This window comes from Eucyclogobius newberryi, unplaced genomic scaffold, assembly GCF_026437365.1.
Source record: "Eucyclogobius newberryi isolate DKJ021-1_F unplaced genomic scaffold, fEucNew1.0.hap1 SCAF_6, whole genome shotgun sequence".
Lineage (NCBI taxonomy): Eukaryota > Metazoa > Chordata > Actinopteri > Gobiiformes > Gobiidae > Eucyclogobius > Eucyclogobius newberryi.
Window position 1 is genome coordinate 11,698,655 of NW_027316278.1, and position 26,907 is coordinate 11,725,561.

The following is a 26,907-nucleotide window of genomic DNA, read 5'->3' on the forward strand; positions in this document are numbered from 1 at the left end:
CCGTGTGAATTACTTTTAAATACATGTTTTAAAGGTGAACTTAAGTGGATTTTTTTTATGTGATACTTTTACTTGAATATACTTTTTGCTCCTGTATGTGTACTTTTGCTGAAGTAAGTACTTCTTCCATCATTATCTTATCTAATCAAATAAACAACCAACTGTTATATTAAGTAATAACACATATTTTGTTGTCCGTTTCTAGATACTGGTCATTTCACATCTCTACCACCACTGGCCGTGTAATAAAGTATAATGGATAATAGACTTCTACTTAAAGGTGTGACATTGTGTGAACGCACAGAAAAGAGCATGTTCTTCTTGTCCTGATTCACAGCCCGAGGATCAGGTACAGGATCAGTGTGTTTGATCACAGACACAGACTCTCCTAGAAAAGAAAAGGTACACGAATAAGTCTGAGGAAGTCAATGAAACGTCAAGAACAAGAATTATCACCGTGTGTTTAAGAATCTTTGTCAGAAAAAGTGTCTCACCCGTTAAAATGGACTGGTCGACCCTCAGAGTGGTGGACTTGATTGAACAGATGCGAATATCAGCAGGCACCTTGTCCCCCACTAGAAAAAACAAACAATACATCAATACAAAGAGGCATTCGAGTACCAGCACTTAATCAATGTGACCGCCTCTGATAACAGTTTATTCAGGTGTTGGGCTGTGCTATAAATGTGTTTGCATATTTGTAAAACTGAATGATTCAACAAATAAAAAATAAAAAAATGGGTTGTACAGTAAAATATCCTCTGAAGAGAACAAAACCACTCAATGGGGTCTTTTTATGTGAAATCAATGATTGCTCCTGGACGTGTTTGCAAGGTATTCTGTGGAGAACGTAGAGTAAGTAGATGCGTTATTCTTTTTATAATTTGGGATAAATCAAAACATACTAAAACATGCACGAGAAGATGATACTCGTTTCAACAAATATTGACCCTGAAAAAGAAAACTTAGACATTCCCTAAACAGTTTTAGAATGGTCTTGATCCAGGCAATATCAGAACTAGGGAGGTCAAGATCATTCAGTTTATTGATAATCATGATAGCTCAGTTCGTAGTATAATTGTAAGAACTAAAACCTAATATCAGCGACTAATTGAGAAGCAAAATTAAGTCATTTAAGTTCAATGTAAACCTAAATGTTAAGTGCCGTTTATATCCCAATAACTTTACTTTTGTGTTCAGGCAGTTTGATTTCATAAAGTTGGTCTCATAGGAACACTAATGCACTATAATGAAAGAAAATGTATTATTTACATATATATATTTATTAGTTTTGTTGCATGTCAATAATCGTGAATATCCGTAACTCTGAATTTTGATATTGTGACATCCCTGATCAGAACTACCAAAGAAACTACCAGTATTTCGTTCTTCTATTGTTTTTTAAATTATACAATTGGTATTAAGCTTTTTCTCTAATATAGAAATTGAATTGAAATTTAAAATGTTAGTACTGTGACAACACAATGACAAAAAAAACGTTCTATTGGTGGTAGGGCTGGGCAATATTCACAAAAATAAATATCTTGATGCTTTTTGGAGTTACCCCATAATATTCAAAATCAATCCAACAAAACTGTGTCTTGAGACATATTAGTTGAGTTGAAGACAAATGTGAAATGTCAGTTTAAGCACTTTTATGATTTATTTTACTATCATCTTATATCCTTATTTTCAAGTTCACAACAACACTCACTTTTTTTGTCCATTTGGTGGAAGTGTGCTACTCATTTTGCTGCATATTTTGCTATAATGCAATAAAAAAAAAACATACAAACAACATTCATGATACAGACACAATTTCGATATATTTCCCATGTGTAATTGGTCGTTAAAATGGCCGAGATTAAAAACCCACAGCTCGAGGGAAACCCCTGCGGAGACATTGTGTACTTTTAACTTCATAAGATAAATTGCGGCGAGCTTTTCCGTTGGCAGTTGCTCAGGTCTGGAGTAAACTGGCAAAGCGGCCTCGTTATTGGGAGGCCATTGAGCAGCGCTGTCAGGCTTTAGGAGGAGAGAAAAAAGGGAGAACCAAAGAAAGGAGGAAACGCGAAATCGCTGAGCCGTAGTGGGCTGGTCTCGGAGGGAAAGGCTGATTCGGGAACAGAGGACGTCGCTGACCCACTTTGGCTTCCACTGGCACAGAAAGGCTCCGGGAAATGGCACACTTTGACCAACCTTCACACTGGGCTGGGTTAGTTATAAATGAAAACCGTGTCTGAGGAGATACTACAGCCAATAACGCGCCACATGACGTCATGTGACTGAATGAGAAAACAGTGGGCAAGCATCGTTTACAAAATACTAACTTTTATCCATGAACTGTTATCAGAAGACATCAGTACAGTAAACATATTTAGCTTCATTCACGCTAGTTTAATGAATCCTGATTAAAAAGTCCTCTCCCGCCGAGCGTCAAAAACACTGTTCTGAATTTCCCCGATGTGTGACATCATATTCTACCTATGACATGGCTCATGGAGATCTTCTGTGCCGTTTTTTAAGCCATGTTCTGAGCATTTCTGCCCCAAATCACGATCATTACAATTCACTTTGTTGACCTTTTCTCTGTGAATAAGAGACATACTGTCTTCAAATAAACATTTTGCAGCTTGGCATCAGTGAAAGGCTGAATGAGATTTATTTTATCTCCTAAACTAAATCTACTGCTCGCTGTCGGCGCCCAAACGAGAAAACAGAAAAAGGACGGATGACACTGAAGGAGAGCTCATATAAGTGACTGCGGGGAAGGAGTGATATGAAGTTTGTGCAGGTCTTTAAATAGAAAAAAGCACAAAGGTCCCGTGAGTGTAATTGTTAAGCCTCAGTGATTAGTCAATTTGTAATCTTTCCAATCCTACGTAAATGTATGCCTATGATTACTACTGCATTGGCATGTCAAAGGAAAGCTAGCATTTGTTTATCTCATCCATGCAATTCCCTCTGAAGCCAGTAGATGGAGCCCAAAGTCAATTCCTCGCATGAGAAAAGCCAGAGTGATGTGAAGTGATTTTGTTTTTGGTAAACAGTTATATTTTTTAGTTCTAAAACAGGAAATGACGAAGTAAAAAGTACTCAAGAGCATGTTTAAAGGCCACAACACAACAACACAAGACTACAACATAATTATGTACAACATCGTCACATCAAAATAGCCAATAACAATAAAGATAAAGAACTAAAAGTCTTCTATATCTGCAGAAAAGATATTGTCCTTGCACACACACACACAAAACTTTGTTAAATCTAAAAATAACCTATATTTGCAAGGTTTTCTGAGAAGCTGAACCTTGGATAGTGAATGGATGTTCCACAGCTGAGCCAGGCCTGATCTGTCAACAAGGATCTCAGTCTTTTCTGAGAAAGACTGAGGTCCAGATCCAACTTGGAACAATTGCTGCATGAACCGGAGCTTTACTTGTGAAAAGGTCACACTACATGGCCCTCAAATGAAAAGACACATGGCACTTTCATACAGTTGAATTTTATTTTGGTTTGTAGTTGCTGTAGATTTAAACACAAATCCTACACATTGCAGATTTAATTACCTTTAAGATTTAAAACGATGTTGTTTTTTCTTGTTGGGGTTTGTCTAGTAACAGACACAAAGGTTTCCCATCTTTTTTCTTAGCTGGATTTTCCGCTCATAAAATGACTCTTACAAGATTACACAACTGATCAAAACAAAGTAAACTAGTCTTCAAAAGTTTACTTTGCTTTGAATAAAGACAACATTGCCAAATAAAGACAAAATAATCAAGATTGGCAGATTGCATTACTGTAAATTAATTTAAATGTTAATGTGAGAGGTTTTGCCAGATTTTATTTGATTTTTGCAATTGGGTAATTGTATAAACTACAAAGGGTGTGTTCCAACTGTATTTTTTGGTTTGGTCCCAGTTTAGGCTTCGTTTCGATCTGTTTTAGTTCTGGTATGGTGCAGCTTCCGTCCCAGTTTTGTCCCAGTTTTGTCCCAGTTTTGTCCCAGTTTTGTCCCAGTTTTGTCCCAGTTTTGTCCCAGTTTTGTCCCAGTTTTGTCCCAGTTTTGTCCCAGTTCTGTCCCAGTTCTGTCCCAGTTCTGTCCCAGTTCTGATGTGATACACGTGAAACAAAGACTAAAAACATTACATCTGAAGAATCAAACACCGCTACAGTTTCTATAATGCGTTAACACACTATGAATAAACCATTACACAGCGTATGGAAAAGAGTACAGCTCTGTTTGGAGAAGCCTTTTTGGAATAAATTACTGGACCAGTGCACTCTTGACTTTGGAAATGGGAGAGTTAGACAATTACTTCCTTGATGAAGGTTTTCCTCTACCAGGACTTACAGCTAAAGACAAATGCACTGACCGGGCCAAGAAACGCGGCTGAGAAGCAGCGGATTCCTCTTGTCTGCAGTGGCACTGGGCCTTTGTTACTCCACAGACTGACCAAGAGCCTGTATATCATCTGTCCCTTTGTGTCAACATCCGATTTGGTTTGGGGCCAGGAGCTCCTCCGCACCAACACTGTTCACTGCACCACTTGCCAACAAACAGACAGTCCCAACGTTTTACAATGACATATGCCAAGACCTATTGAGACATCGCGCCCAAACCCGCTGTCAGAGCCGTCCGTTAAAAAGGTCACCATTTGCTTCTTTGTGTTCGTTTTGATGCAGCTGACATTTGTGGACATAAAAGGTGAACAATGCGCCAAACCCTTTGTGGTTTTTTCCCTTTATTTTCTAGAGCTGAGCAATATTGGGCATTTTGTAAATCACATTATAAATCAAATGAGGACTGTTTTTGACTGTCAGAGGGAAGAGGATTCATCAAACTAGTGTGACTGAAGCCAAATGCTCCTCCGGGTATGTTTTTGGAACAATGTTAGAACACTGTTCAGAGCTCCAAAAAAGTTCACAAGCAAGGACCACAACCCAAAGTACGATGCAAAGTGTTTATTGGCATGCGAGAAACACCAACAACACAAATGTACAGAAATGGATGCCGTTTTGGGGCTTCTGGCGATGAGGGCTGTAGGCTCCCAGGCCTCGATACCCCCATCTAGGAGATAAATTAGAATAATTCAAATAATTAAAAGAGGGTCGGAGAAAGGGGCACAAAGCCACGAACACTGATGTGTGTGACCTGGTGTAGCTGCAGGAAGGGGCGTGAAAGGGGTGTGGTCCTGCTCCCGAACTGAAAACGTATCTTCATTAAATTTAGCATAATGTGTCCTTTAAACTTATTTATTAAGCAGTTAGTTTTTTTTTATTGCTCAAAAATACACTAGGGAAAAAAGTTTGGCTAAGGACACCCCCTGAGAAGTTTATGCCATGTAGAAAATTCTAGGCACAGGAAGGAAGCAGGTACTGAGCCACCCTCCAGAAAAGTTAGTTTAATGAAATAAAAACTGATGTCATAAACTGTAGATAAACTAATATGCCCTGAATCATTATAAATCTTGAAAGGATTGTTTTAAAGATATTTCCACTAATTGGTAAATAAAGTTTGGTTGATTAAATTATTGATTAACTGAATACCTTTGGCATCTTTAAGGACTATAATTCTTACTGTTAAATCTTTTGGGGGGGAAGAAGGTAATATAATTCAGGCAATCTTATAAAACACCACAACAGCAGTAGCATAGATGACCTTAAACAATGATGCCAGGAGTGGCTGAAGCTTCACTTTCCTACATTGACAGCCCCATGTGCCTTCTGAGCAGCGGGAGGGGCAGAAGCTGAGCAGGAGCGAGCGCCGACACCTGCGACGGGCGTGTGTTTGCGGGAGGCTTGTGTTTCGGGACAGGCCCCTTCAGAGTGGCCCGGGAGGCTGCATGTGCTGATGGCAGTCGAACACAGGCCTGACCTCCTGCTCATGTCGAGAGGGCTCTTTCTGAACAGTCAACGAGGGAAACATCGCTCTGCTCCTGCTGATACAGTAATGACAGAGATCTATCCAGGCAGAAGCAAGCTTAGAAGTCATTATCAAGTTATTTTGTCTTTGCTTCTGTTCCGTCCAATGAGCAGATATTCAAAAAGTAGGAATAAGCACTGTATACCTTTCTGTAGGTCCCTGTCAAACAGTGGCAATGCTTTGTATAAATATTAACCTGAAAACTAAAACAGTTGTGGCGGTGGTTAGTGGATAGATAGCTGCTTGGGCTGGTGCAAGACACTTTGTCCCTCTTGCCTTCGGAGTACATGTTGTATGTTTTGTGAGGATAATGAATGGAAATGAGCCTGTCGCTAACGGTGCTGCACTCCAGTAAACATTGAAACACTGATGTTTTTTCGAGATCCAGCATATACATTTTCACTTCCAACTTGGAATTCCTTCTCGGAAAATGTCATAACCTGAGTTATGAAATTTAACATGGATGCGCTATTGTTTGGTGAAAGTTAAATATCCGATAGCTTCATTAGCGGTAGCACTTGTGTTATTTGACCTTTATTTGCCCTCTTCTGTCCACTCACTATGTGAACCTGCTCCTGCGCTGCCTCTGAGCTTCTGCAGTTATATAAACCTGCTATTATGTGTCGTTATGTGTTAACAGATTGACTAATGTTTGGGTTAATCAATAAAATTAATTGGATCCACACTTTGCTGATTTGAGCACTTTCCTTGTTTTTATTACTCGAGTGAGTCGTTGGTGTAATCCCTCATTTGTCAAGGAGGGTTCGATTGTAGAAAAACAATGGAACACTCACTCGCAGATTGAGAATGACTCTTGGATGAGTCAAAACATCTTGTTTTAGCAATGATCCTGATCCTTTCAGTTCTGCTTTGAGTCTGAGCAGCACTGTTTACAACATCCACCATAAAGAGTACAAAATCCTCTCTATCCACAACCAGGGTATTCTCATTAATTCTGGAACCTGCACACTTGGGACCTCCACTCTTGAAACCTTCACACTTCTTGGGAGCCACGGTGGCCTTTCTCATTTCGCCCTGGCTGGGAGCAGCGCTGGCTCCTCTCTCTGTATTTACTCTAAACTCGTTACTTGAAACTTTCTTGACTGCATCTGCATAGGATATACCTTGAGAGACCTTTATTTTCTGCACCTCAGCAGCTCTTTTGCTAAACCTGCATCCCCCGTAGGCAGAGCTATGTTCTTCCCCACAGTTACAGCACTTCAGTTTTGCTCCCACGTCACACTTCCCATACTCATGATCTCCTGCACATTTACCACACCTTTGCCTCCCTCTACAGACCGCTGCAATATGCCCAAAGCGCTGGCACTTAAAGCAACGCAGGGGCGGCGGAACATATGGCCTGACGCTATAGCACATGTACCCAATGAACACCTTACTAGGCAGGCACCTCCCTTCAAGTGTTACCATTACCGACAAGCTGTCACATCTTACCCCAAACCGGGTCACCTTCAAACGCCTAGCGTCCACCACCGTAACTCCCGTCAAATTCTCCTTAACTTCATCCACAGACGTCGCCGTAGGGACACCTACGATAACTCCTCTGACCGTGTTTCTTTCAGCATCAGACACAAGAATGTCCTTTCCACCCAGACGTTTAGTTCCAATCGCCTTCCGTTGCTGAGCCGCGTCCTTGCACACGACCAGCAGCGAGCCATCTCTAAGGACACTCGCACTCTTGATCACTCCCACAGCTACAGTTAGGCTCTTTGACAATGCCACTGAATTCCACTCCTTAAAGGATGCACTATCCTGTGCAAGCTTTATGATCACCTTACAGTCTCTGCTCTCACCCCGGACATCAATAGCTTCAGCCTCATCCTGCTGCTCATTCCCAGAACCCTCGGACGAGCTAAGGGACTTTTTACGTTTCCGGGCACGTGCAGGCAGAAAAGGCTGCTCCTCCACGCCGTCCAGAACGTCTTCCATCCCCGATCCACTCTCCTCCGCCATCTCCCGTCTCTCCAGACCGGGTGTTGAGCAAGTTGGTTTCGGCGCCACTTTAGTGGCCATAGGACATGCCAGGCTCTGTCAGGGTGTTTTACGCAATGCATTCTGGGATTGACACGCCCAGTAGCGTCATCACAACAAACATGGCGACGCCCGTGTCCCCCGCATGCTCCCCCGCTCGCCTTCGCTACCAAAATAAAGGATAGCGGCGTACTTAAAAATCGTGAGATTTAGTCTCCTGATCGGGTTGATAGAGACGTTTTCCGTCATTGACTGTTGAAGCCTGACCCCTGGTGATCACTCAGACTCAAAAAAAAAGGCAAAATTTTGATCTTTTTTTTGCCTTCAAAGTAAAAAAAATAAGAATTTGCCTACCGACCGAGCCACTTGAAAAATGTTACAGCAAACAGACAATTTATTTGGGGTAGCCTTATAAAAAACTAAATCTCCACGTATTTTGAAAAATGACTAAGCAGATCTAAATAAAAGATAAAAACACAAGCCTGAAAACAATGACACACAATCATCCAGTGAATTATTTACTCTGTGGCCTGAAGCTATAGGTCTTGAACAACAGTGGCAGTTAAAGATAAAGGAGCAACGTTTACGTCATTACTCTTACTTAAACATGAGGGTAAGATAAATATTTGTTTTGCTTTTTCTTGTTTGACTGGACTTCCCGTCATGTCATGTTCAAACACGTGGCCGCTGCCGACTATGAGTCGATTACACAAGCCTCGTCTTGGCTCTGCCTTTGTCTGTTGTAAATCTTAAAAGAGGGTAAACCAGGCACAGCAACGACACTCAATGGTTTCTGTTGCTGTAGAAACGACTCTTACAAGAATAAAACTTGTTGGAAACTAATCCCGAGACAGAAGTTGTGCAGATGTAGACATTAAAGGCGCTTCAAAGCAGGAAGACTGAGTCACATCAGGGGATAAGACAGAGTTTGAACTTTGTAACTTCATAAGAAATTTAAAAGTCCAGAGAAAACATTAGGGAAGACACACAGATACAAGTTAAATTTAGAAACAACTTTCACAATGGTTTAAAATGTTGACTGTTGCATACTCGTTAAATACTACAGCAAAGCTAAGAAGAGCCCTAAACCTGAGGTTTGATGCCTTTATTGCACCAAATACTCATCACTACAGAATGGTACTTGCGTCAATGCTTCAGTTAAACCTTTTAAAATCAGATTTAGATGATAAAAATGTATTTCATTCCCACAAGGACTTGAACCTTCGTGTAAAAGTTGTTAATTAAAAACTTATCTACTTGGTTCATGGCCAATATTTAAAGTCTTTTTGGTTTAAAACTCAGCCCCTGTATGAAAATCCTAATTGATAACATTCCCAATAAAATAACAAAGCTGTGTTTGTTTCCTTGGTGTAACAGCGGATGAATAATTATCCTGGAAGCCCCATGTTAGTGTCATAACTACAAAAATGGCCAAGGTTGTAGGTATTTTAAGATTAGTGTATTGCATCTATGTTGTACTATTCGAGTTTATACATCCATATTAACTATTTTAATATAGTTTGAGTCACCCACCAAACTAATCTTGAACCAACTCTGCGTTTACAAAAGCAAGCTCTGCAAATATTTAATGTGACGTAAACACTCCTCTCTGCCTTCGTTTTATCAGGCCGGAGTCTCGAGTGTTTCTCAAGTGAACAAACTTCAAAATCTGTCAATTTGTTCACAGTTCTATTAACAAACGACTCCCTCAACATCTCAAGAACACGTTTGTCATCAATGAGTTTCATGCACTTCTAAGAGCACCTTACTCCCACACAACAGAAAATCCAATGTGGAACAGCCTGCCCTCCTCCTTTTTTCAGAGTTCAAAAATGCTATAAAATCTATATCGCTCCATCTTGTATTTAAGATTGCAAAAGAAGGAGAATGTAGTAGGTTTGGGTCAACAGGACATATCTCCACTACAATATCGACCTTTGTTCTTATTTGCTGCAGTAATCACGGTTACATTAAGGGTTAAACTCCGGCGTTATTGAGCTGGTGGCAGTTTTCCTCAGCTCCTCTTTGGCCGGTGCTGCTGCTTCAGTGCGATGTGGTCAGAATTAAAAACTTGGGGAGTCTCTTTGGTCAGCGTGGCCCTTGCTGACAAGTTTTGAAGCGGTGCCAAACAGCCAGCCTCTGCCACTGTCGGTGGACGCTTGCCAGGCCACATTAAATGCCACATACTACAGTACATACTACAGCTGTGATGGGTGCGTCCACAGTGTGCTTCCCTATAAGGCCATGTCTGTCCAGCACAATGCCCCCCCCCCCTGCCACAGTAACAAGTTCACAGGCTGTCGGGAACGCACAGCTCCAAATCTACAAACGGCTCTACAAACGGGGACACGCGCTATCATCCCCCAAAGACAGATACGAGAGGTATCGAGTTTGAGTGCAATAAACTAAAAAACTCCACAGGGGATATAAAGTTTTGTTAAATGACTTCTGCAGTCATGTTTACAGAAAATATTGAGACGCCAGAACAAGGGAATTAAAATGACAATAATTAGGGCTGGGCAGCGATAAACATTTTTAATTACGATTAATCGAATTGTGTGCAAGTGTGGTGAGAGGGGGAGGCAGGAAAAAAAGGAGAGTGCGGTGTGTAGACAAGAGCGGCGCTCCTTTATTTAGGATTGTTGACCGATACACGTGACCTGCGTTAACGTGCAACTAAATAATTCATTGTGATTAAGCACTTGATGCGTTGACGCGCCCAGCACTGTATCGAGTTGAGGTCAAGTTTAGCACAAAAGTACAGAAATATCACCAGTGGTTTTTTTTTCTATTCGTTTTTTACATCACAGCTTTTTATTCTTTTCAACTTTTTGAAGGTTTTTTCAAACTATAAATAATATATTTGATATTCAAACTGTGCGTATCTTCAAAACAACTTTCACAATATTAACTAATTTTCTACACATATTGCCCATCTCTATTATAAAATTGTACTGCTTCAATCAAAATTGACTTATTTGAAAGACTTTCTAATAAACCGTAAAACCTAATCCAAATCCTCAATTAACATGCTCTATTCACTTCAAACGTCACACGCTGCGTAAAACACAGCTATTGGTCTAGAATGAAAACAAGGTATTGAGAAACTCAATAGTTTCCCAGAGAGGTCCTCTCTGGGATACCCTCTGTTGACACACATCCATGAGAAAATACCATAGCTTTAGTTTTTTCTGAATTCAGCACCAACTTCAGGAATTTCAACCTTGACTGCACCACAGAGAAAGCTGAATGTAAAGACCCAAAGCCTGTTCAAAAGAGGCTGGGCCACTGTAAAGCACTGTATCATCTGAATACAAATTATAATTGACATTTGACAGATTTTGACAGACAAAATTATCAATATAAATAGAGAGAGAGAATAAAATTGGGCCTAAAATAGATCCCTGAGGTACTCTTTGGACACATTGAAAAAAGAGAAGCCCCAGCTCATTTAACACATTGTGATCAATTTGACAAAGAATAGATAAGATAAGATATTCCTTTCTTGTCCACACATGGGGACATTTCATTTTTGCAACGTAGGTAGATACAGAGGAAAAAGGACAGATAACGTAAAAGGAAGTTTAAAAAACACTCTTAATAGAAGAACTCTTATAAACAAAAATTCCTATAGACAAAACCTCTCATTTCTTAATAAGGAATGAGGGGGAAAAATGAAGAATAGGCAAAGCAGTTTAAGACTTGGTCAGGGGTGTCATGTTGCTATAAGATTTTAATCAAAGGCTCAGGTTCAACAGTGTCAAAAGACATCGATAGATCAATGAAAAGGGCAACAAATTTATTTTTCAGATCCAAGAAATGATTGCAGGATGTCATTTAAACCTTATGATCACTGTACGTAACTGTACAATTCTTTCTAAAACCAGACTGAAAGTCAGATCAAATGAATAATACCGTGAGATTTCATATTGTTACATTCCTATAGGAAAATACTAAATACAATTTAGATCATTTAGAACACACATTTTCATTGATACAAAGCAGATTTCTGTCAAACTGAAGACATTGGTGTTATTGCGATATATTTTAGTCTGTTGCGATATCTGACATTATTGCGTAATCAATACTTTTGCGATATATTGTGCAGCCCTAATATGTACATGTTGGTGACATTAGAGGAGCTACGCAATCATGTCAAGTCTTATGGTGGGTCATGGCAGTTTTGTTTTAAAGCAAAACTAAGTCACTAAGACCAGACAAAAAAACTTAAATTTTTCTAGGTTTTTTTTCGGTTTACTCCTTTTTTAATTGAAATAAGGCAGTACAATAATTTAACATACCAAATATTTGAAAAAAGAGCAAGTGTTTCCCTGAAAATGTTGCAATGGGCTCAGTATAATTTGCATTCTTAGTTTTCCGCCCAGAGACAGCAAGGGGAGACCATGGACACTTCAAACACGCGAAAAAAAAATCATATTTAACCATTACAGGGATTGACAAACATGTTTAACAAGCTGAAAATGTTCCTTATACTCCTTTAATGCTGCAGCTTCAAAAAACCCTGCTGTTTGAATGACAGCAAGTCCTTATAAAGTACACAGAGCTCCTGGTAAACTGGATGTAGGTGAGTGTTGAGTAGGAGGCATGGCTGAAATACAGATTAGCTTTGGGCCATTCCTCTCACGGTGCAGCAGCTACAGCAGCTACAGCCGCTACAGCCGCTACAGCCGCTACAGCAGCTACAGCAGCTACAGCGGGTCGACTGGATGTCCTCTACCACGGCTCTGCAGCGCCTGCGTCATCTCCACTCCTCTGCAGGCCGGGGTCACTGTGGAGCCCTCAGGATAACTTTATATTTAGACAGGAATTTGTGAGCTGATAATTACCAAACTGAAAAGTATTGAGCTGATGGTAAGACAAGATACTAGAGGTGGGCAACATGTTGAAATTCAGATCATCTTGTGAGTGGTTTGAAGATCCGATACAACTTTAATTGTACAGCATATTTTACACACAAGACCGTTTTCCTAAGTGCTGCACAAAATAGGAATATGAAAACAAACATTTAGCTAAAAAGTCAAAAAAAACAAATGGAACAGACATTTCACATGTATCTGTTGATTAAACCTGAAAACAGCTGCCATGGACACAAACAGATACCGGCAATAACGAAGAATATGATAACTCAATGTTTGTAACTCGGTTCTTGTGCCATGTTTTGTTGTGTTTATTTGTATATAAAAAATAATAAGTTTGAAGACATGCTTCTGTTGGATTGACTAAATATCATTTTGTAATATCCTGATAATAATAGTTAGAAGATAAAGATATACATTTTTGTCAATCACACACCACTAGGAAGAACTTTATTGACCTCCAGTGGAGACATGAACTCTTACTAGACAATCAAGTGCAGGTGGCAGGAAAAACGTGCCATAAAAACAATAAATATTGGGTTTCAAGCAATGACATTTAACAATTAGAATTATTTGGCTATGTATGGGAACAATGATGGTAAAAGTCCCAGCAGTGGAAGTATTGCACAGTTTAGAAGTGAAGATATGTAAAATATAAAAGTATATTGTAAACTAGGGTTGTCAAAAGTATCGATACCCAGACACTAACCGATACTAAAACTTGTATCAAAACTAGATACTCATTTGGAAAAAGTATCACTGCTGAAACTATTTTTGTTTGATCTTTTCCAAAACTAATGGTAATATTAAAGAAAGTGCTATAATGTTGTGTTAACATAAGTCATGTGCGTGTTTTTGTCATCATCGTGGTTTCAAAATCAGTCTCGATATCAAAATGGAGTTTGACATTTCAGTATCGTGACTACAACACAACTATAAAAACTTACTAGACTGTCGTGTATTTAACCACTACAGTCGTTGGGGGAGTATTTACTTACAAAGGCACTTTTTGAACAGAGGCCCACTGAGTACTCTCTTGTATCGTCCCGGCATACTGCAACATTGCCATGGCAACTAAAGACTGCATTTCAAGGACAAATGGGAGAAACGAGGGGAAATACAAATGGAGCTGTCAACAGTCCCGGTCTCACAGAATCCCACCCTTAAGTGGATCAATGTTAAGTATTTGTGTGACTGCCCTAGACTCTGTTAATGCAGTGGATTTGGTTTTGGTTTTACTTTCTATGTTTACTTTAGATTTGAGTGTAAGATCATGCAAAAATAATAATAGATCATCAGGGAATAAAATGGAATACAAATGTTTCAAAAGAGTAAATGCCTTTGCCGAGTTATACCCTTGACTTGCTAGTATTTAGGGCTGTAGTCCTTTGACATTAATCGAGTAAATGACTAGTGATGTCTTGGTAGAGCTTGGTGACACTGACAAAAATGAATATCTTGACCTTTCTGTGGAGTATGCCGATAACTATAGTGTGTCAATCCAACAGAAACATGCTAAAACATTATTTAGAGGTTTATACATCACACAGATGGGAAATGACTGTAAAACTAACCACAAATGTTGAAAACTCACCAAATACCCTTATTTGAAAGTTTACAACATGGTTTTTCTTTTCAATGTGCTGTTTTTTTGAGCATTTTTTCCTGTAAACTACATACTCAATATTCAAAACTCTTCAAAACAACATTTACGATATTATGTAAAATTCTATATGTTGTCCACGCCTACGTCTTGTTCGACCAAAGTTTTCATTCGTAGCCGAATACAGTAATTATTTGGGGGGATTTTAAAGGATTTTTTTCTACCTTTTTACATATAAATACATAGTTTACTGGTGGGTTTTCTTTAGAGATATTTGTAATTGTTGCATCTCCTGTAATCTTGTGGTTTAGTCGTGCACATTGGGTACAAACACATGATAAAATCAAAGATACTTCATATTCTGATGATCTTTTGCCAGCGCTATGACCCTTTTAGTCAAGTATTCAAACAAGAACTGCTTTAGTCGACACAACACTACTAGGGTGTGAAGGTTTTTGTTTATCCTTCAACTACAGTACAGAAATATGTACAACAAATACAGAAAAGTATAAGCAGACGGCAAAAAAGGAAGAGGATTTACTGAAGACACTGTAAGTCGTCTTTTCTCCCCACTTGGCTGCACCTCTGAGCTGCTGACGGTAAAGTTTTATGTGACATTTATTGAGGCCTTCACAAATAACAAACCAACGTCTGAGCATTTATTGGAACGTAAGCCACGAGTTTCTTTTCATCCACATAAACAAGTGTAGCGTGCACGGCTCTGCTTGTCACGCACAGTTAGTGTCGAGTTAACGGATTCACAAACGTCTCGGTGGAGATTCCGGACATTTTTATTCCTCGCGCACGAGATCTGGCGTGCCAAAGATCTGCCAAATGTCGATGAAGCCTTATATGGCAGGAACAGAATGGTTGTTTAGAGTGTGCGACGCCAACACTGTCCAATATAAGCCTAAATATTAAAAAGAGTTGTTTCCAGCAGTATAAATATAAGAAAAATGTAAATGATTGCCTCTTTTTCAAACATTTGTAAAACATAATTCCAATTTATTGCAAAGACTATGGGAAACTAATTCAAGGCCAGTCGCCATAGCTTCTTCAATTGATGAGGATAAAACCACACTGTATCAATCATTAGTGTGAGTATTGCAGCAAAGGCACAAAACCACTTCTGTATAGCGGATAATGGCACAATATTTTGGGTCGCGGGAGATTTTTGATGCCGTGAAGCCGTGAATGTTTAGACAATGCTCCTTCAGCAGAGAAGGACTGGACTTTGGCAGCACAGTTCCACCTCAACAATAAGAGCCGTAGCCTATATGAGCCTATAGTAAGCCAAAAGGTATGCAATCTGAAGAAAAAAAAAAATGCAAATGTCGGCAAAGTTTAAAAACTACTGCTATAGATCGTACATTTATACATGAATGGTGTAGATTAAGAGTCATTTCAATAATGTTATTCATCTGTAAGAGCATGACTTTCGACTTGCATATAGAGTCTTTCATAACAGAAGGACGCTCACACTTGACATTGCGTTTGTATTTGCCCTTGTGAAGGTGACAGAGGCGTCCTGCAGCACTCTGCCCGTTCTACGTCAGAGCACTGTTCATCTGCACCCGACGGGATGGGACGGGACGAGGGGGAACGGGGCGGTGGGGGGCTCTCAGGGTGGGATCAGACACCTGTCATCTGCACGACTGTCACTGCTGCCTATAAATACGACATGCCATGATCTAAACACTGTATGGAGGCTAAAAATACGAGCCCCTACGCTGCAGTGAAAAGACTGCGTCGCGTTAGTGCCTCAGGGTTAAACGAAGGTTTGTGATAACGACATACCAACACATGCACCCGGAAAGTTATGTGAGCTCTACACGGAGGAAAGAGGCCGCTTCAAATGATTTTCATGCACTCAGAGCACTCGAGTTATCTTCCATTACAGCTTACAAAAGAGCAGTACAACAGCTAAATAATATAGCTTTTAGTCATACATTTTAATTTTGGTGTTGTGATGGACCAGAGAGCTACTTGTAACAAGCAAAGGTTAATGTAGGTAAAAATATAAATCACAAAGCAGTAAATATGTAAATAACCTTGACATCGGTAACAATTAATCAAAAATAATCCAGACCAGGCCAATTACTTAACAATTACTACATTCAGAGTCAAAACCACATGCCAAAAGATATTTTATAACAAAAACAGCACCATTATTAAAAATTCACTCCAGAAAAAATATAATCTTCAGATTATATTAACCGTCGGGTGGAAATCAATGCATTTTCATTTTAAAAACAATCTCCAGATGACTACCACTGAAATGACCATTAATAAACTTAATTTATAAATACTGTCTCATTAGAAAGCTTCAATCAGCACATACCTAACCTTTACTTTAAATGTAATTAAATTTACAATAAAAATATGATTTGAAAAATCAATAAATAAAATAATAAATACATAAATTGTTTTAGAAAATAAATAATCACTTGTCTAATTGATCACTAAACTAACCATTAGTTGCAGTTCTAGCATTGGCATTTTCCATTGAGAAACCCAAATGTTTGATAAAAACAAAGAATTTTAAGAAAGTAAAGAACATTCTGCAATTTTCCCAGCAAACATATTTTGGGGGGTCTAAAAACAACTTCAAAGTATGAGATGTGGTTGTATTCATAGCTCCCAAACTAGCCATCCAAAATAAATAATACCTTCTTATTAAACAATGCGTGAATCAATACACTCACAATCACAGCTCTTCAAAGTCAAAGGCAGACAAAATAAACTGCCCAGGCTCAGAACAAGAGTGGAAGATTAGAGGCGCGCAGTAAATGGGGCGTTAATGCTAATAACATTTGAGCCTAGCCCTTTGAGACAATGGGTTAATAAGAACATCTGAAAATATACCGGTCGTTCAGGGTGACTCACTGCTGCAAAGGCTCATGGGAAAAGCGGGCAGGTTTCGACTCGCGCTAAATGTGATCGGTGACTACGGAGAGACTGGCACGGTCAGTTTGAAGTGGCATCTCGACAACGACATCCAAACAGAGAGAGATGAACACATGTCACCTTGAAAAATGCAACTGTCCTGTATCAAATGCTCAAATGGCAAAAAAGTTCACACGTAATCTAAAGAAGGCACAATTTCGGACACAATTTGAACTAGTGTCGTCACGGTGTCAAAGTGCCAAGGAATATACTCCATGCTCAATACCACAATCATTTGAAAATGCACTTTCAAGGTCAAGGTACAATAAACTTGACATATTCAACACAAGACAACTGCAGTTCCTCACAGTCTTAAACTAGTTCTGATAAAGCTCAAGAAAGGCAGAATTTTGTCTGTTTGTTCCGTTTATGTGATCTTTTCTAGCATTGATACTTGCTCAAATGCTCTAGTCCTGTTACTAGCTAAGACAACCCCAATTTGAACACATATTTATAGACAAAACAAGAGATTTTTCATGTGAGTGTTGTGGTCAATAATCCACAAAAATATTTAGATTGAGCGCTGTCCAAAATGAAAACTCCTACTCTCCCGACTCCCACAAAGACTGCTGTCAGAAATAAACTATTTTAATTCCCTGTCTGCTCGAGAGCTCACATCGTGTTCACTCTCTGCAATAAAGAAGGATTTAGCGTGTCAATAACAGGTTGACACAGCACAGTACCATAACGAGGCTTATTTATAATGTCATAATGTCAAGAGTGTGATATACAATGTTTAGCCTCGGAAACAAACCTACCGGCCACCTCTACGATGTCCCCGGGCACGATGTCTCTGGCCTTGATTCGCTGCACCGTCTTCCTGTCCTGGCGGTAGACTTTGCCCATCTCCGGCTCGTACTCCTTCAGCGCTTCGATGGCGTCCTCCGCATTGCGTTCCTGTGCGAGCGAAGTCTTTTAGTGGCAGCATTTGTCCGGGATAAACTGATAACGTTCAGAGTATAAACTGATTCAGAGCCACTCCTGTCGAGGCATGAGGGATTTAGCTTCTCCAGTTTCATTGGAAATAGATGTAAAGTGCCTTATTGAATCGATCCTTTTTATCTTAGAGGCGTATTGTGGGTTTTTTCAAGGTATTTTGTATTAAAATACAACATAAGTAGATGACTGATTGAGATGTCCTGTCCTCTTCAGGTTGGCAACATTTCTTTAAAGTGTTTTTTTTATTTATTTTTTAATGGCTACAAGTACAGAGCAGTGGGCGGAGATAGGTGTAAGGTGAAAACAGATATTTTCAGAGTTCCTAAGTTTCAAGTGCAGGACGATACTCAAGCAACTCGGACGACTGAAAAATACAACTTTGAGACGGATAATGATGAGGAAACGGCTACAACATGGTTAAAAGCTGATGAAAGTTAATTTTTCACAATATGTTCATCAGGTGAATTAAGTAAAACACAATGTTGGTTTTAAATGGGTGAAGTACACATTATGTTTCTACACTTTCTTCTACAACTAAATAACATGCACAAGATTGCTTTACTTCACTTTGCAAATATTATTTTACCATTTGACATGGAATGGACAGTGAACCGATCTATCCGGGTTGCCAGATTTACAGAAAGCAACAAGCGACCAAGCCTTTGAAAAACAGCCCAAAATGAGCGCTCCAAACCCTACAAAAATCAGACCAAATTATAAGAGACCAGACCGTGAGTCATCGTGAACGAGCACTACTGAGATGTGCATAGTTTAATATCGCGTTTTACATAAGTAACAATGTTAAAACATTAACAGCTTGAATTTCAGCCATTAATGGGTCTATCAACGTGCAACATAAATCTTTATCTCCACAGGGATAAGGAGCTGACGTCACAAGGCCAAGTTTATACATAATAATAAGTACATTTCATATGGTCTTGTGTCGGGATTGATATAACTCTGAAACTGTCTTAAAACCATTGTGCATCAAATGTCTGGTCTTACCTGCCAAACTCCAACGATGGCGTTAGCTATAAGAATGAGTAAAATGACAAAAGGCTCCACAAACGCTGTGATGGTCTCCTCTCCCTCCTCGAACCAGGCTAAAACCTGAAAAACAAGTGAAACACAACATTAGGATGACAATTCAAACAGCATGACTTTGCTAATCAAACGCAAATATCAAGTGAATAACAACTATAACAGAAACTACAAGCAATAAACTGTGTATTGTTCAGGTCAAGAAGACTTTGATGATGCCATGTTTATATTGAGTATATTCTAAAATAGTGTTGACTGTATTGAGCAGCTTTGAAAGATAAAACAAATGTGCATTATTTCCCCTCACAATCACTCATCCGTGTGGAGCAGGATCGGGCTCATCTGAAATAAATCTGAATGAAACGTTCCATTTCAGACAGTGATGCATTGCTGCTGTTCCCTGGTCCTATAACGGCTACTGCATCTACTGCCTTCAACATTTATTAAAGTTTAATCTTCGATAAAACCTTCTACTGAGCCACAGTGTGATTTTGCCAACATCCCATAATGAAATGAAGCAATTAAACTCCGTGGGTCTTAAGCATTCAGCAGTGTCAGGAGCCAAACACCAGATACAACAGGCAGTACGTTTGTCAATGTAAATAGATGTTTACGATTGCTAATTCAATCTCTGTAATTAGAGTTGGTTACATTAGAAGAGATGAAGTTTAAAACAGCATTATACTTCTACTAATAAAGAATGCTGTTCAGTGGTCAAAGTCTGAGCAGTGCACGCAGTTTATTGAAATACAATGAGTGAATGAGAAACATGTTTGTAAAAGCTGTGTGCCATCCATCAGAGTCCCTCATTCGCCCTCACAAGCACAAAAACACTCAGTAATACAACAGCGTACATTGACACACAAGACATTTCCATTTCAATGGGGAGGACATTGTCCCAAATGTCTTTCTTCGTGTAATAGATCTCATAATTTATGCAGGCTTTGGACTTTCACAAGAATTCAGTTTAACTGTGTACAGCCCATAGGGATGGGACGAGATCTTTCTTGAAAAGCTGTAGTTCCAAAAAAGCAGTACTACCATAACAGCAAAAATATAATATTGTGAGGCCAAAATTATAAATTGAATAGCACAATTTACTGTAAATGAATCTTGCTGTGTCTTGTTCTCGTGTCTCATTCTGCACTTGAACATCGTAAGCTGTTTGTAAAAGTGCTTTATAAAGAAACCTGACCAATCTAACAGCCAAACATCTCAACATAAAAGGGCCAACAAGGACATTACAAACTCCAACAAAACACCCCTGTACCAACTTGTGTGTTGATTTAAAAAGAAAATGTGTATGGTTAAAATATGTTGTTTAGCAATTTCTCAACAACAAAAACGCATGAATGAAAGTCCACTGCTTTCCAGGGTGAAACGCAACGATGGAAAGGCGGGGCTTATCAATTCTGTCTTTTTTAACAGGAAGTCAATTGTTCCATTTCTATTACCAAGTTGTTTTATCTCAATATTGCGGTTTACGATCAACAAAATGTAAAATAATGATCTATGTATGTTACAGTTTAAAGGACACAGACTTGTATCTAGCTTCATTCATGACCGTTTGATGAAATTTGTTTAGTACGTCCACTTATTCCGAGCATCAAAAACACCCCATTCTGAATTTCACAATTTATAATGTCAAAGGTAGAGCTTCGAGATCCTGCTCCGTTTTTAAGCCCAAAAATCATCGCCGGACTCGTTCTGAGTATTTCTGCAAACAAGTTACGATTACTACATAGCTTTAACATGTCGCCAGAAAGCTAGATTTTGTTTAAATCCCCTATGCAATCCCCTCTGCAGCCAGTAGAAGGCGCCCAAAGTAAATTCTTGGCCTGGGAAACGTAACTTTGGTTTTTGTAGGTATATTTTTTTTTATTTGGTTCTAAAACATGAGATGCTTAAGTAAAAGGTAGTAAACAAACAATGCAGATTAAGTGTCCTTTATACTTCTTTAAAAATTGCTGATGGCTCATTTGTCCTGGTACCGCCGGTGCAACATGACTGAAATGCATGAGAGGAGGTGGGCGTGCGCATTTGCCCGGACAAACCCTCCCACAGTGGCTCGAGGGCCCGTATTTGGTGCCGAGTGGCGCGGGACAGCTCTGTCAGACAGCAGCCAATGACACCTCTGTATCACCTGACCGTGCTGTACATACCAGGCCCCTCTCAGGAGCCGCTTATCACCCAGTCTGCCATCTGTTATTCTGCTGTGCTTCAGGAGGACATTTGTTCTGGACACAGCACATGTTTTTTTTTTTAGTAATTTAGCAAAACTTTTTATTCATATGTACATGTCCTTTACTCAAATATTGAAGTTTGGGTACTTTATTTATTTTTATTAATTTTAGGTGCGTGCACACCTTTAGAACAGCTCTGGAGTGGACCGCCCAAGCGCAGCCAATCAGAGCACTGCATTCAGCTTATTTCGTGCATACAGCGTGCAGCGGCCTCATTTTTGTCACAAATTCCTGCTTTTACAATACACTCTTTTAGGGAAAACATAACATTATACCAAGTCAAAACAAAAAGGTCAGGTACCCCAGCTTTAATTGAGATCATGATAGATATTTCTAATATCATTTTCCGGAATATAAGTCGCACCTTTTTTCATAGTTTTGGCTCGGGTGCTACTTACTTATACTTGGGAGCGACTTCTATGTGATATTATTTGTTATTTTCACACTTGCAACCTAATTTCATACTCCAGTGCGACTTATATGCTTTTTTCTTCTCTATAATGCATTTTTTTGGCTGGTGCGACTTAAACTCCGGAAAATACGGTAGTCAATAATCGGCTTGAGTCTTTTTAAATCAAAGTGTCAAATTCTCTGTAGTAAAAACACAAAAAACACAAAAAGTTCAGACTTTGAAGGATGAAATGGGCCTATTTTTGTAATAAATGGCAATGAACCAAAGCCTGTATTGTTTAAGTAGCGTTGTCAAGGTTTCTCCAAAAAATAGAGGTTTTCATTTGTGTCAATATCGCGCCCTTGTATACCATTTCTTTCAGCCCTAATAAAAGCATCTCCATTTCCATCTCCATCTCATTAGCCACAGCTCCGTTTCTTCTACTTCTCGCACTATGCGGCGTATCCAGTGTCCGCCGGGCGAGGGCTGAGCAGCTTGTCAACATAAACAACTTACTTGGCACATGGCGACAGCAACTTAATGCCGCCGCTGCTGTCATCACCATTCCTCAGATGGTGCTCAGCTGTCCGGCCTCTAATCACTCGCCACAATATACGACACGACCCCCGGCTGCGCGTGGCACAAGCTCACCAAGACGTTCGCACTTCCGCGCTATGTGCTGCATAAACTGTCCCCTGCCATTCATGACTGTGGGCTCAGGGCTAATCCTCGTGCAATTGTGCATCGACATAAACTTTGTGTCTGTCAGAGGTGGGAATACATCACTATTTATAGGAAGCAACTGTTTGTCCTGAGATTGCCTTATGCGATGTCGACTGAACTCGTCCGCCGGGTTTTGTTTGAAGAGAGCAAGATTGAACTAGAAAAAACAACTACAGTACACACAGTAATGCAGGGCCGTTACGTAACAACTACTGCTTTTATATTAACTGTCCGCAGCCACATTACATGACGAGAAACAAAGGAGAGCGCCGCAGTTTTCAGTGCGTTTTGAAGTCAATAACTCTGCTCTAGATGATATTCATATCAGAAATGTGTTAAAACATGTATTTAAATGTATTAATTCAGGATTAATTATCAGACTAATGTGAAATGTCTGTCAAATTCATGCCAAAGTGCAGAATTATCACCTTATACACTTATTTGAACACACAATTTTATCTTTAATCAGCTCTTTCTGTAGCATTTTTTTTAATCAATAATACTCAATATTAAATAGTTGCATCTCTTCAAAACATATAAAATTGACTGCTTTAATCACTTTTAAGTATGCTTGTTTGACCTTTAACCCGAAATCCATGCCAGTCTGTGCAAGTCATGTCCAGCCACACCTCATCCGTGTAGGCTCTTTAACCTTATTGGATTCAGCCTGTCGCACCTTATTCCAATTGGATGTAAAGTCAGATTTGATTGCGTACTTTGCATGTGGTTGAGGTTTGCGTTTTTCCAAGCGAACCAAATGTTCTACAGCAGGTGGCCATTAAACACAGCGATGGACTTTTAGTGTTCGAAACAATAGGTGCGACATGCAGCCCACCACGACAGAGGCACTGAAATCCAAAGTGTGTATGATGTCACACAGCTACGTCACATTCTTATTACACTGCAGTACGTTGTGGGCTTAGGCACACTACAGTGATGGAAGCAGTACTGCTAAAGGATGCAACAACAAAGACATCTCATGACACGACACCTAAGCAATGGAATAAGAACTTTTAAGGGCTGCGACAAAGTCTGAGGGGAAGAAGAACTTCTAAAGGATACAAAAGCAAAGACATCTCATGACCTCGTGGGCTTTGTAACACCAAAGCAATGGAAGAAGAACTTTTAAGGACTACAACAAAGTCTGAGGAATAAAGTCGGGCGGTAATGCAACACTCTGATGCCAACCGCCATAAAACACCAACACCAACACCAACAATAATACTTACGAAAGATATGCAAGCAGCCAATAGAAGAATCCGTACAAGTAAGTCTTCGAACTGCTCAAGGACGAGTTCCCATAAAGATTTCCCTGAAGAAGAGGATTGAAGGAAAGTTTGTGCATGACCAAAAAACCAAAAAGATATGATATAACGGTCAAGACTTACCTTCTTCTGCCGGTAACTCTGTGTGGACGAAGGGAAGAGAGACGTGGCGGGGAAAACACCGGAAAAAGACAAAAAGAGACATTTTTTTGAGTCATTTCAGATGGAGGAAGGGCTCTCTCAGTTCCTGTTTGCCGAGCAAGAACAGAGAACAGGAGACACACTTTCACACCAAATAAACATCAATAGGACCTAAACTATACGTTGCTTATCAGTTCGCCTGTAAATATTAGTATGGCACACACACAAAAAAAACAAGCGTGAAATACTTAGTTAGCTACAGAAAGTGACTCCATTATTCAACCCCAAAAGATGTGATTGTTGCCGGTCGATAGAACTCGAAGCCATATGGCAAGTATGTGGAGCCACTGACCAACAAACAACCTGGGCTTGACATTACAAAAGGAAGAACACCATCTATAACCATTTATTTACAACATGTTCACCTCCATTAGTGTTGCAAAGTCTGCATGTTCACCTCCATTAGTGTTGCAAAGTCTGGTGGAATCCGAGGTCAAAGTGTGTGTGGTGCTGGAGGGATCGTGGCCTGTGTGACCTCCCAGGTGTTATTAATATGAAACAGCTGTTTAAGCTCGGGACAAGAGAGATTAGCTCTGGGAGGATAGTGTTACTGATCCCCTGCTCGCTGTCAAATGCCTGCCAGGTCTCCAGGCACTGAGGCCAGCCCGTTACCACCAGGATGTCCAATAGTGAAAGCGTATGTGCCAACGGGCCAACAAGGGACTGCGAGGTGTGTTATCAAGAGCAATGTGTTACTCGTGTTTCATGTCCATTGAGAAAAATCTGGGCGAAACGGCAGAGGACAATTGGGCACAGGCCTCCAGGCATTGACCTCTGTGCTCAGGTAAAACGAAAACCATAATTTATTATTGCAAAACACTGTTGGGGAGTGTCGTGAAGACCATGTTACTCTTCTATATTGTCCCGTTCACAGGCTCAGACAAGTTAAGTTACAAGTCGTGATTGTTGCTTTGGTCGGGTGGCAGTGGCTCAGTGGTTAAGATCGATCCTCGCTCATAGTGTGCGGAGTCCTTGGGCAAGACACTCCACCGACCTTGTGTGTATGGATTGAATGGATAATGACTACAGTGTGGAGCTTTGAGAAGCTTATTAAGCCTCTTGAGTGCTATAGAATGTAAATGTATGGCCTGAGTGTATTTGGGCCTTAGAACTCCTGCCATGGACACGACCAGCAGCTTATCTCTAGTGCATCCTCCTGGCAGCCGCGAAAAAGACCGTCACACAAAAAAAATGGATGACTGGACTAACATCATGCTGGACATTAGTAGCATAGAAACAGTTACATTCAGACTTCATTTGAAAACGGACAAATTTGATAGACTTTGGTCAAAACGGGACGTGTTTTTTGGGGGTTTCGTGTGTCTTGATTTTCTCTTTCTTAGCTTTATTATTTGCTGGATGTCTAATCTTTTCTACTCTCGTTGTTCATCTTTGTGAACTTGTTTTCTTTTTTCCATTGTGTTTGTTTATATGCAAATTAATTAAAGAAAATGTATGGCATAAGCATGTAGTGCGTCTCCAAACTGTGAGGATGCATTAACTATGATCATCTCAGACGTAAAAAACAAAAAAGTCTCTCAATTGTAATGCCAACAGTACGTTTTGTGTGAATAACCACATCGATGTAAAACAGGCTCTAAACACGTGCTTTGAGTCATGATGAGGCCGTTTCTGTGGCTGTGGGACCCCTGCAGTGACGTCAGCCAGGTGCCTGTCAGAGGGTGACTTTTAGCCCACATCCAGCTCGGAGGTGCACAAGGTCAATGACAAGACACATTTACAGAGAACGCCAGGAGCCCTGAGACGTTTGGGGCCATTTAACTCCTGAACCCCATTCACAAATATTATACAGCTGGATCCTATCGATCACAACTCCAGCCTTTAGGTAAACACAACGCAACACTGCTCGGACCTGCTGTGAGAAATAAGAACATCGTCTTCATTAATCATTTTAAATTAAATTAAAGCCGTGTCTTACCGTTCAGGCCCCACTTCTCCTTCTGCCGCTTCACCCCGTCCAGGGAAAGTCCGGTGCTTTCATTGACGCAGAAATGACTGTAAACTTCTTCCACGCTCTTGGTGTGCGCGTTCTCCATGGCGAGCAGACAGACGGACGCAACGTTTATCCGCAAAAAAACACCGACAACCTCCGCTGCCTTCGGACGACCGCTACCGTGACGCGAGAGGGGGCTCGGGAGGAGTTTGCCAAGTGAGAGGGTCGGGCGCGCTGGATGTGGAACACAACCCACGGACAGACGCGTCCCGCCGCCGCCGCCTCTCTCTCTCTTCTCCCCGGTTTGGACTTGGAGCAACGAGAAAGGAGGAGGAATAGGCCGGTTTTAAGGTCCGTGTCGGCTCAGAGGCGCGGTGTCGTGTCTGCGGCAAAAGTCCCGTGTGTCGGAGCGCATTCAGCCGGTGGAAGTGCCTCACCGTGGCGCAGCAGCAGCTCTCTCTCTCCGTGTGGCTCTCCGCACGGTTCTGCCCGTGGCTTATCACAGCGCGCGGTGGGTGCTCTGCCTCTTTTCCTGCTCTGGACCGGGGGACGCACGTCACTCTGCGTCACGCGCGTTCAAACTGTGGAGACGCCAAACATACAGGAAGTGAACACATCAGAGAGTCATGAGTGAATGCGAAACCGCGATGCTTTTAATGGTTTGATCAATGGCAGTTTGTGATGAAATGACCGCAAAACCGAGACATGTTCAGCTCTTGACGATTAAGTTATCTAAAAATGTCCCCATACGTTGGATATTGGTTAAAGGCTAGGCTACATTTAGCTAGCGTTATCTTGTTTTTTGAGAC

General features: G+C 40.4%; 1 protein-coding gene across 2 annotated transcripts in view; it reads right to left on the reverse strand.

The window, feature by feature from the left end:
- atp2a2a (ATPase sarcoplasmic/endoplasmic reticulum Ca2+ transporting 2a) overlaps nucleotides 1-26,274 on the reverse strand; it is a 47,249-nt gene extending 20,975 nt beyond the window's left edge. For both annotated transcript variants that reach the window (XM_072434138.1, XM_072434137.1), the window contains exons 1-7: nucleotides 26,084-26,274; nucleotides 24,067-24,084; nucleotides 23,908-23,990; nucleotides 19,286-19,390; nucleotides 18,100-18,238; nucleotides 495-575; nucleotides 303-388 (exon numbers count right to left, since the gene is read on the reverse strand). In XM_072434138.1, the coding sequence (XP_072290239.1) occupies nucleotides 303-388; nucleotides 495-575; nucleotides 18,100-18,238; nucleotides 19,286-19,390; nucleotides 23,908-23,990; nucleotides 24,067-24,084; nucleotides 26,084-26,201 (630 nt within the window). In that variant the 5' untranslated portion in view covers nucleotides 26,202-26,274. The remainder of the gene's footprint in view (nucleotides 1-302; nucleotides 389-494; nucleotides 576-18,099; nucleotides 18,239-19,285; nucleotides 19,391-23,907; nucleotides 23,991-24,066; nucleotides 24,085-26,083) is intronic.
- Between the last annotated feature and the right edge of the window lie 633 nt (nucleotides 26,275-26,907).